Raw genomic sequence first — 12,255 nt, 5'->3', positions numbered from 1 at the left:
GACTTACATTTATTAGGTGCAATTTAAAAACCCCAGAAGTCAAAATTTGGAAGGCGCTTGTACGACCAGAAGCAGCTCCCTTGCACTGCCAGTTCTGGTGTAAATCCCTCTTTATACCGGTTTTTATTTATGCTTTTTTTCCCCTGCTTGTTTTCGCAGCTTACCTATTTGGCCGGGCAGCTGTCTCCCGCGGAAACGCATGCAGACGGTGACGTTGAAGCAGTTGAGGTTCTGGCTGTTGCCTTCGTGGCACTGGGGGACCGAGATGTTGATGGACACTGGCAGCAGGATGGAGACGTCGACCGAGATGACCGGGCGGGACCTACAGAGACACGTGAGGGACGAGACTTATTAATGACACCAGCGAATCCAATAATAGTGAGAATTCCCTGTAGTATTTGGGGAAAATAAGTCTTAAAGGGCACGTAAACAAATGCTTAAGTAAGACAATTTGGAAACATGGGTTGAAACTTTCCAACTTCATCTGAAGCCGTTAGTGACCAGTGTTGGGAAAGTTACATTAACATTTTAATATACAGTATTCTATATGAGTAGTTGCAGCTTTAACAATGTAATATGTTTGTATTGCGCATTACTGTTTTAAAAATGAAACTGATTTACACTACTTTGAGTTACTTCTGAGTTACTTTTGGCAAAATATAAACTGAAAATAGCAATGAAGCCACCGAGTAAAAGATTCCACCCCCCATTCTCTCGTGTTCTGTTTTGACGACGTTAGCTACAAACAACAACAGATTTTATTCACCAGTGTTCAACATGGTTTGGCGCTGCATTATATTTGTGTGGAGTTCAGCATTTTTCCGTTCATACATCAAGACTGCACTTGTAACCCGAGTTACTTGAATTTTATTTTGTGTAAGTAATATGTTATATTAGTTAATTACTGAAAAAAAATTGTATTTTTGTAGCTCGTCATTCTGATTCTTGTAATCAGATTCAGAATAGTTTTTATTGCCATTGTTTGAGAAAAGGGTTCACAAACTAGGGATTTTTCTCGGTGCAGACGTGCAACATAAAACATTTAACACAGAATTAAGATATAAGGAACATATAAGGAACAGGCCACCGCTTTTCCATACTGAGATATGTTCTTACCTGAGCTTAGATGAGTTGATGCGTACCTGTCTGGTCTTTGTGCGTGCGCTCAGTCACACAAAACGACCAAAGATGTTGTTTGCATTTGGCCTCTCCCAGTATATTCCTATAGCTCCAAACGGGGTGAAGTTAGAAGTGACCAAGCTCTTCCACGGTCACAAAGACCAGACAAGTACGTATACGGCATACTCGTCTAAGCTCAGGTAAGAACATATCTCCATCCATCCATCCATCCATCCATCCATTTTCTTCCACTTGTCCGTTTCCAGGTTGTGGGAGCAGCTGTTGGAGCTGCCCAAATCACATTGCACCAGCCCCTTGTGGCGCCCCCTGCAGGTGGTGGGTCCACAGAAGGACGGCCTCATGGTTCTGACCGGGCCTGTTGGTCTCTCATAAGCCTGTTCCTTTAAACTATAAGGCTAAAGGGGCATGCATGAAGAATATTAAAACACATAAGCTAAAAAATAAAGAGTGAAATATGGCAAGACGACAACAATTGACACAGAACAACAGTGGGATTGTATTTGCAGATGTGTGTTGTATAACGTGAGAAAATGATATAAAGTGATAAAGTGATATACAGGAAAGTGATAAAGTGATAGCAGCGGATCTAAGTGTGGACACGCCACACAGTGCAGTAGAGCAGATTACATCCAATACGTTACCCCCAACACTGTAAATGACAAAGTCCTAGTTTTGTTAGGTTGCCTTTGACTCACGTTCTTAAAGGTGCATTATGGAACTTTGTATGTGGAAAAAAAGTTTTATTAACGCATACTTGACCTTTCAGTGACCCAGAGACTTTATAGGTAGTTAAAATAACACCTTTACTTTCCACCACGGTTGCTTTAAGTTTACAGTCTGATGTTTTTATCTCACTAAACGTTATTTACTTATTCTTATTTTCTTGGCTGAAACTACAATACAATATATTTGCAAATCAATTGTCTATGTTATGCAATTATTTAAAATCTAACTCAGCAGCTTAGATACAGAAATGATATGGCGCACATGGACACAAACACATGGACACAATGAATAGACTCAATGTAGACTCACCTTAGAAGCACAACACTGTCTGACATGAACGCTCCAATAGTGACGTCTGCAAGAAAATCAGAATCCAAATGAGTTTGTACTGCTTTGAAATACAAACTGATGCACCCATGACCTAAATAGATGCATGTTTGTTGTCTTTTTGCACCTGAAAGTCTTAAACAATGCACAAGCGGCTGTCCACTGTCATGCTGCCAGCTCAGGAATGCGGTAAACAAGATGCCTCTATTAGAAGCTCGCCGCGGGACAGACATAGACATAAAGCGTAATACTCATAAAGCCATCATTTCCTAACTTTGCTTAATGTTTTATAATCCATTTCCGTTTGAAGATGAGCTCAACTTTGCAGTCAGTCTACGTCAATGGTCTGTACCTGCGTATCCATTGCCATCCATGTCCACAGTGCCAGAGATGGACTGGCCAAACATCTGCAGACCAGGGTTCACGCTGCGTCCAGACAGTTTCTGAAACACGCCGCAGATTCCGGGTAAATTACGTGAGCAAACACAAAAGGAGAACAATGTGTGTCGTTAGCCACAATTTATGTAAGGTTTTACAGGTTCATCTAAATCAGCCGCAACAGAAATGGCTCCATTTTCGGCCATTGTTTTAATAAACCGCAAAGTGGTTGGGCTAAATTTAGGTGTAAGTGAAGGAGCTAATGCGTTTCTGAAAACCCGCAGACACGCAACACAAGCTTAAGGAGAGAAGTACCAGGGCTGCAATGTAAATAAAGGATGTATTGATGTTGCTGGATTAGGCTGGATACACTGAGCACTGGTGAATTAAATGCAGGGATGATGACTGAGGCCCTACAGCAGGGGTCCTCAAACTAGGCCTGTGGGTCAAATCCGGCCCGCGATATTATTGAACCCGTCCCCTGACTTGTAGAGCACAAATCCCTGAGTATGACAAAAAAAAAAGTAAGTCTCGAGCCCATTCCTGTGCGGAGTTATGATTTTTTTTTTAACTATACAACCAGTATACTCATTCCAGCCACTAGGGGGCAACTTAAATAAATCAAAAGAATTCCACTAGGGAATGGGAATGTCCAGTAGGGCCACTGACATAAGAGATCAGGATATAAACAACACATTATAGCCACGTGGTAAATGAAGCTCAAAGAGTGTGGAGTGAATGAATAATGACTACACTTTGAGAAACTTGTGACCCAGGCTTGTACACCAAAGTGTAAGCAGCTATTACTTTGGTCACATTACACAATGATATTTTATTTGAAAATAAAAATAAATGGAATACCTGTGATATTTCAAATTAAAACAAAGTGTGAAGACTTGATCACTATTTTTGCAAACCACTAGAGCTAAACAATTATGTGCCTAGAATCAAGTGTTGATCTTGTGAATATAAGAGTGCGGATGACTGTGCCAGGCTAGTAATCTCTTCTTCACAATGAGGCCTGCTGGGTTTTGGTCTGGGTCATATGTTCTATTCTATGTTATAGCCAACCCGGTCCGGCAACCCAAAACAGTCAGGAACGATAATGTGGCCCCCTGAGAAAAAAGTTTGAGGACCCCTGCTCTACAGAGAAGAGCAATTTAGTTTCACCACTTCATCAAGCAAATCAGTGACTGAGCAGTAATGATAAGTATGATGCAGGCAATTTTTTTTCATCATATTTTCCGAAATTGTTGACACACATTCTGATCTTTGTGGTGGTTATGGGTTAATTACATAAATCATTTTTCAAAGCAAAGTTTAGCCAGTAGACATCAGTGTGTTCGATGTTACGGTCCTGTGGTATGCAGGGTGCATGCAACTGCCTGACTGTATTTCAAAGTTCACAAAGACACACAGCTGTCCAATAACAAACCTACACACAGAGCCAGCCTTTGTTTGTGAGGCCTGTTTGATGAAAATATGTATTTGTGAAGCTGTTAGTTCTGGTGACTTCCCGAAGTCTCAGCTAAACTCGGTTAGCTGTTTTTACTGCGTCCCGTCTGCATCTAATCATTTCTTTGATGTAACTAACACCATGGACCATTAGTCAGCAGCAGCGTATCACTTTATTAAAAACAAATGAGTAAATGTAGATCATTAGATAAGTAAATAGAACAGAGGGATACAGATGTTCCTACCATGGAGTATTTTTGGATTATCCCCGTGGCATCTCCATGATAGATATAGACTGCTCCGCTGTAGTCGTCCTCTTTGGGGGCACCAATGGCGACATCTGAAAATGACAACACAAATATATTCATCACAAGAGCTGGGTGATTTATTTTAGGTGTCGGTGATCATTCCACAGTTCAGTTTGTGTATTTTTTGTTGTTATAAAATGCAACTGATTTACTAATATTTAGCAGCCTGTGGTGTACACAAATATAACAATGCTGAACTGGAGTCTGTCCACATGATTACTTTTTGAAAACTTTGGCAACAGTTTAATTTAAATTCGAAACTCTCACAGTGACACAGTGTTTACTCACAGCTGGACGGTGTTCGGGAAGCGAGCTGTTACAGTAAGACTCTTAATAGACAATTATGTGTTGTTAGTGGCAGTAAAACTCTTGTGAGAGAGTGGAAACTAGACTATAAAGGTCTGGCAAAAGCACTGAAACAAGGCCGCTCCTTATCCCCCATTTCCACAGAGAATTCATGAATAAACCAAAGAACATGTTTACCCAGTAAAGTGAAAGAAAGAAATGTTTGGGGGGGGAAGATTTTCAACGCAGTATTTTAAGACACTATTTGACAAAAATGTACATTTGCCTGTGGGCTGGTATATGACCAAATATGTACGTTATCGAAATATAGCACTTAGCCTTACATTTAATTAATCAAGAATACTGAAACATATGAGACTATCCACTAAATGGCTGATGCCTCTTAAAGGGGCTAGATGCAAGTTTGCCATTTTATGCTCACTACTGCCACCTCAGGTTTCGGTTTATTTTTATTTCGGTTTGGTCATTTACAAATGATTCAAAACATTCAAAACATACAAGTCAAACAATGAACACAACAAATGACCAGGCGCAGGCAGAAGCTAAAGCTTATTGTGCCTGCCCTTCACTTTTAAATCATGAATGCAGCACATTAATGGTAATAACCATACGTTCACTGAATTAACACAGGTGGACCATTGTCCGCTCCAGAAGCATATTTAATAAATTTTCATTCTGCCAAATATTTTTCCATTATTATTCTCTTGTAAGTATTTTTGAACTGAAACAGAGACGTAGCTTGTTTTAATTCATTGCAGCAGCTATTCCATAATTTAACTCCTTTGCTTGATAGACAGTGTTTTCTTAATGTAGAATGTACTTGCGGTTGATTAAATATATATGTTCCTCTGAGATTATAGTTACTTTCTCGCTGGGTAAACAATATTTGCAAGCATTTAGGGATTTTATTTTGCTTAACTTGGTAAATGAACTTTGCCGTGTACAAATCGACTAAGTCATAGAACTTCAGGATTTTTGATTGGATAAACAGTGAATGACTTGGTGAATTGTAAGGTGCATAATTGATTAATCTGATGATCTTCTTTTGTAATAGGAAAATTGGATTGGTTCCAGTTTTATAAGTATTTCCCCAAATCTCTATGCCATACGTTAGGTACGGTGTGACAAGAGAATCATAAAGTAAATGTAATGCTTTTTTGTTCAAAATATATTGCAATTTATACAAAATTGCAACAGTTTTGGATACTTTCTTTTGCGTGTTTAAAATATGTGGTTTCCATGTCATTTTACAATCAATAATCACTCCAAGAAATTTTATATGATTTACTCTTTCTATCTCATTTTCATTAATATTGATCTTGATCTCATCATTTATCTCCTTGTTACTAAATACCATAAATTTTGTTTTATCTAAATTAAGTGACAATTTATTCACGTCAAACCAATTTTTTAGTTTATATAATTCTCTTTCTACCACCAACACAAGCTCCTTAAGATTTGGGCCAGAGCAATATATCGTTGTGTTGTCCGCGAAGAGAATAAAATTAAGAACATCCGATACTTTACAAACATCATTTATATATAACAGAAATAGCTTGGGGCCCAAAACCGACCCTTGCGGAACCCCACAATTAATTCTCTGTAAGCGGGACACAACTCCACTTAAATTAACGTATTGGAAACGATCCGTTAAATAATGTTCTAACCACGAAAGTGCATTTCCCCTGAATCCATATTTTTCCAATTTATGTAATAATATTCTGTGATCGATGGTATCAAAAGCTTTCTGTAAATCTAAAAATACTCCTAATGTATGTAATTTTTCATCTAAAGATTGTGATATGTTTTCAACCATTTTAACAACTGCCATTGTTGTCGACCTTTGAGCTCTGAAACCAAACTGATAATCATTCATTATATTGTTAACTTCAACATAACTATCTAATCTTTTAACAAATAATTTCTCCAATATTTTTGAAAATTGTGACAACAAGGAAATAGGTCGCTAGTTACAAAACAAATGTTTGTCACCACCTTTGTACAACGGGAGAACTTTTGATATTTTCATTTGATTTGGAAAAATACCAGTTTTAAAGGATTGATTACAAATATATGTAAATGGGTGAATTACATTTCCAATAATATTTTTAACTATAAACATATCAAACCCATCATTATCCACTGACTTCTTATTTTTGCAGTCTTTCACAATTTTCAATATTTCATCTTTATTAGTTGGATTTAGAAAGAATGAATTTGATCTTTCATATGTAACCCCAATTTCAATTCCATTATTTGGAATGGGTACAATTTTCTTTGCTAAATTATAGCCTATATTTACGAAATAATCATTAAACTCTTTAACTATTTCTTCCGTGCGACGTATTGTGTGGTTGTCTTTATTAAAGTAATTAACACTATCATTATTGCTTTGTTTTTTGTGTATTAAATCATTTAACACTTTCCATGTTCCCTGAATGTTTTGTCTATGTCGTATCAACAATTGTGTGTAGTAATCTTTCTTACTATTTCTGATTACATTGACTAGTTTATTCTTGTATATTTTGTATTTACTTTCAGCATCTCGTGTTCTGGACTGTAGAAATTTCCTGTATAGCAAATTTTTCTTCTTGCAAGACTTTATAATTCCTTTAGTAAACCATGGTTTCTGCCTATTGCATTTGAATGTGATCGTTTTCAATGGGCAGCATTTGTTGTAGATTTCTAGTAATCTTTCTAAAAAAATACCATAAGCTTCATTTGGATTTTCATAGCCATAAATCTCATCCCAGTTGCACTTGTTTAATTCCATTTGCAGTGTTTCAATTGCATCAGGTGTTCTATGTCTCACTGTTCTTGAGTAGGTAGTTGGACCTGATGGTGGTTTAAACACATGTTGAAAACATGCAAAAACAGGCAGGTGGTCACTAATATCTGTCATTAAAATACCTCCGTCAATTCTACCTATTTCATTTGTAAATATATTATCAATTAATGTTGCTGACGTGGTTGTTATTCTTGTTGGCTTTACTATCACTGGGAATAATGTACTATTATAAAAGGTATTAATAAAGTCTGTGGTCTTCTTATGTCCACCTGGATTAAGCAGGTCAACATTAAAGTCACCACAGACAATGTTTGTCTTATTTCCATTAGAATCTAACGTATTTCTTACAAACTCATTAAAAATATCCAATGGTGATCCAGGTGTTCTATATATACAGCAAACGGTTATATTCTTTTGTTTTTCCATGTGGATCTCAACAGTGACACACTCTAATATATTTTCAATAGTTGTTGACATACTAGCTATTATATTGCATTGCAAACCAGAGTCCACGTAAAGAGCGACTCCACCTCCTCTCCTATCTTTTCTATTCATTGCAAACATTTGATATCCCATTAGTTCTACATTTGCTAATTTGTCTTCGTCCAACCATGTTTCCGAAACAGCTACAACACTAAATTTTGGAAGTGAGTTCAAAAAATCTTGAATTTTTGAAAAATTACTCCACAGACTTCTACTATTTAGATGTACTACAGAAAAAGCATGTTTCATATTCACTCGACTCTTAAACTGTTCTTCAGTATAATAGTGACAGTTAGGCTGATAACACAAATATTTTTCTGGATCTATATCTCTTTCAATGTCATCTATTATAGAAAACGCAATCTCAATGGCCGCCGCCTGGGCGCCGCCATGTTTATTTCCCATACCGACTTTGAAGCTAAGCAGGGAAGTGCCTGGTTAGGACTGGGATGGGAGACTGTTTGGGAACACCAGGAAGCCTGGCGACAGTACTCCTGGCGACAGTACTGAGTGTGTGCGTGGTACATCCGCGGCCGGCCCCCACGTGACGGTCCCACCGGCCGCGGTCATTGGCCACAGGTCCATATGGACCGCGGTGCTGCTGTCCGAGGACAACCCGCTGTCACACAAACGCGAGTGGACGAGATCTGACTGCCGTGCGTGTGCGCGCATCCAAACAGGGCGATGTGTGTGTGTGTTCGTGTGCGTGTGTATGTATGTGTGCGCGTGCATCCAAACAGGGCGATGTGTGCGTGTGTGGGCGTGTGTGTGTGTGTGTGTGTGTGTGTGCGTGCGTGCCCAAAACCTGCTCAAACACGAGCCTCTAATCAAACGCGCTGCTCCGACTGATTTATCCTCCGTGTGAGTAAAAGCGAAAATGAAACCACTTAAAGCGCGCATGGCCTGCACTGCGTAGTTTTTTTTCTTTTTTTTTTTACTTTGCTGCTGTACCATTTGTTTTCTATTTTGCTTTCACGTATTGTGAGCCCAGAGGTACATTTTATTCTAAAGCAGCTTTGAAAGCATTGCCAATTTTATTGTAAGGTTATAAATACTGTCTGACAACGATCATTAGGCTATTTCAGTTCAAAACCTACTCATTTTTTTTTTTATTGTACACTACCGAGATGCACCAAACCACCGGTCCTGCACCGTGAACCAAACCGTTAGAGCTGAACCCATGAAATGTATCCATAATTATTCCACTGTCTCTTGAATCCTGTTCCCCGAGTTTAGCGAAAATATTGTCGTACTTTATAAGAGAGGAGCACGGGTGCATCAAACACTCCAATTGCAGTTTGTTTGAAATTTTTTTGAGCCTTCATTCTTTACTCATTTGTAGTGGCCATAGTTTTTGGAATGGGTCACTGGTCTACAGCTGAACTGTGTGACGGGTTGGACATTTCTTTGTAATCACTCACAATCTCTGAATATCAAATGTGGAGACTAGCGAGGCCCGGCCGAAGGCCGGGTCTCAGCTAGTACTTGCTATAATTTGCATCACCTATCTCGTCACCAAGATGCAGTATTGTATTATCTTCATATACTGCCATTTTTGGAGTATAGACTAATGTGACAAAAGAAAAAGTAGGGCACGTATAATAAACTAAATGCTCTACAAGTCCAAACGATAGGCCTCATGTCCATAAAAGAAAATATATCTTCATGAAGTTCATAGACGATTTTTGCAGAGAGAATACTGATGTTCTTATCATGAAAAGTCATGTCGCAGTAATTGGTCTGATCGACGGTATGGAATAGTATCTCATACAGTCTGTAATTAGAGTTACTTGAACTGTTCCAAATCTTGTGTTTCCCTTACCGTGATCACCTTTGATTCTTCTGGCGTCCCATTTGTTCGCACAAGAACACGGCCACTTCTGGTCCATGTCGCCTGTATCTTCTTTTGTTTCCACAAACTCCTCGCTTGCCTCGCAATATTTGCATTCTTTTTGGTAAGGTGTTCGTTAATGTACACGCCGCTTCCCTTTAGCCTGCGCGCCTGCCGTAGTAGTTCATCTTTGCGTTTTCTATTCGCAAAGCGAACTACGATAGCTGGTGTGGCACTCTTTTGCTTATTGGGAAGCAGGTGACAAGCCGATATATCCTTCGTGTCAATGGTGATATCCTTTGTTGCGAGAAAAGTTTCCACTTGTCGCTCCAATGTTTGTAGCTCCTCTGCCGGTGCGTTTTCCCCCTCCATAGCGCGACCGGTGCCAGCTGCAGCTACTCGGGCGTAACTTCGGTGCTTTGTTTCCAATCCATTGATAATTACTTCGTCAACTCGCGTATACTGTTCCAAGTCATCAATTCTTCTCTCTAGCCCACATATGACCTCGTTCTTCTCCGAAAGAAGTACTTTTAGGCTCTTCACCTCATCCAACAGCGTCACTATCTTAGCTTGCTGCTGCGTCAGGGTGAAGATGTCCTTTGACATAGAGTTTAGCGATCTCTTGATTTCTTCCAACTCATGGTTTACTTCCACTTGTGGATCTGCTCTCTTGGGCGGCATATTTGGATTAGATTAACATCAATAAATGACCATTTAAGATCAGTTTGCTCCTCCAGCGTGCCTTGGCGTGCTGCACTCACTCAGGTCATACGTGTAACTGCACCTTCTATATTAAGCTCGTGCATGACGGCAATTCGGACCCGAAGTAACAACTTTTTGAGTGACAGTGCAGGATTTTAGAGACAGTTGTGGTGAACAGGTCTGGGCTCATTCTACACATTAGGACATGGCTGGGACATGTAGGGGGAGGAAAATACTTAATTTTAACATTTTTAAACTCAGTATAGTCCCTTTAATATGGTTTTAGAACAGCTATAATAGAGGTAGCCGTGGCTTAGTCTTGTGTAAATATATAAGATATAAGATACTTTCAGTTTCCAGTTCATTAATCAAACTTTTACTCTCCAAAACTAATGTGCACTTGGTTTAGTTAAAGAAGAAAAAAATGCTTACACTAGCTTTTGCTTTTCTCCCCAAGAGTTAATACAGTATACATTGTATCCAACCATCCAAGTACACACAAACACACAGACAGCCCTACAACGTCTACTCTTACACCATATTTACAACATCTCGTACTTTAAAAATCACAAATGACTGCTGTTTTTCTTTTTTTTCTTATGTCTTTTGATAAGAGCTTACATGACAATTCATTGCCACCTCTCACTAGCAACCAGTTGAGTCGTAAATACACTTCACTCAGCAAATAACTGGCCTCTCGTAGCGTTGAGAGAGTGACATATTTCATGGTGAATTATATCTTGCAGCTGCCATCTTTCTGCACAGACGCCGCACGCTGTGCCAGGCTGCAGGCGCTGGAGCACAACTCGCAGATGAAGCCAAGCCCGAGTATTTGGCTAATCCAGAAAGACACGTGTCCAACACATATGTGTACTTATGTGCGGACTTTAGACTGGGCATTGCACCAGACTGCTGGCATAACATTAGTGGGTGGGATGCAGAGCAAATATTTGTAAGCAAAGGAACATACACATACAATATAATAATATAATACTGTCAATTTTCTTAAGCATCAAAGCTGGGAAACAGAGCTGAGGCTAATCTGGCGTTAATGCTTATGACCGTCAAGGGTAAGATGATGACAACAAGAAGTTTTTATTTGTTTTTTTTAGCTGTTGTTTTGATTTCCCATCACTTGAAGTTTTGATTTGTGACGTCCAAAATGAGAGAAAACAATATTTTCCAAGATCAAGCCTCAACAACAAAAGTGAATAATGATTAAGCTTTTGTTTGCACAAACCATGGATCCAAACAATCCCATTGGCCTAAATGATCTCAGCTCACAATGACAGCAAAATGAAATGCATTTAACATTAAACAGTTCACGAGAAAATTCTTATTCACTGGTTCTCTACATGCTTGTATTTAGTAGTAATAGCAGTAGTAGTAATAGTAGTAGAAATAGTTGTAGATTTAGCATTGTGTTGTTGTTGTTGCAACCCTTGGTACTCAGGGTCATTTGCAATTTTACACTTTATCATATATATGTTTTAAATGTATGCTTTGGTAACACATCTCTGGTTTAGACATAAATACATTTAGCCTAACGTAAGTAAATTGTGGACTCTTGTAGACCCAGTTTTGTCCTGCTTTGGTCAGGATCTAGGCCTGGTTTTACTTGGCATGTCAACTATTTAATGATTTGGTACTTGGTGTCTCACATTTGAGAAGCTCTCATATAGAGGATAATATTTAAGAAATACTATGAGAGCTGGTGGTTTTGAGTACAATGTTGGTATTATTTACGCCACAGTCTAAACTGATAACAAGATTATGGAAACTGTATCACTGAACAAGACACTATCTCATTA

The 12,255-nt window shown here is 38.8% G+C and overlaps 1 protein-coding gene across 1 annotated transcript in view; it reads right to left on the bottom strand.

Moving 5' to 3' along the window:
• The window catches only part of itga9 (integrin, alpha 9), a 96,543-nt gene that overhangs the window by 64,785 nt on the left and 19,503 nt on the right, over positions 1-12,255 (bottom strand). Inside the window, exons 11-14 of the mRNA XM_079559716.1 lie at positions 4,272-4,366; positions 2,546-2,636; positions 2,176-2,221; positions 165-322 (exon numbers count right to left, since the gene is read on the bottom strand). Of these exons, the coding sequence (XP_079415842.1) occupies positions 165-322; positions 2,176-2,221; positions 2,546-2,636; positions 4,272-4,366 (390 nt within the window). The remainder of the gene's footprint in view (positions 1-164; positions 323-2,175; positions 2,222-2,545; positions 2,637-4,271; positions 4,367-12,255) is intronic.

This window comes from Gobius niger (assembly GCF_951799975.1).
Source record: "Gobius niger genome assembly, chromosome: 7".
NCBI lineage: Eukaryota > Metazoa > Chordata > Actinopteri > Gobiiformes > Gobiidae > Gobius > Gobius niger.
This window is presented reverse-complemented; position numbering and strand designations above follow the sequence as displayed.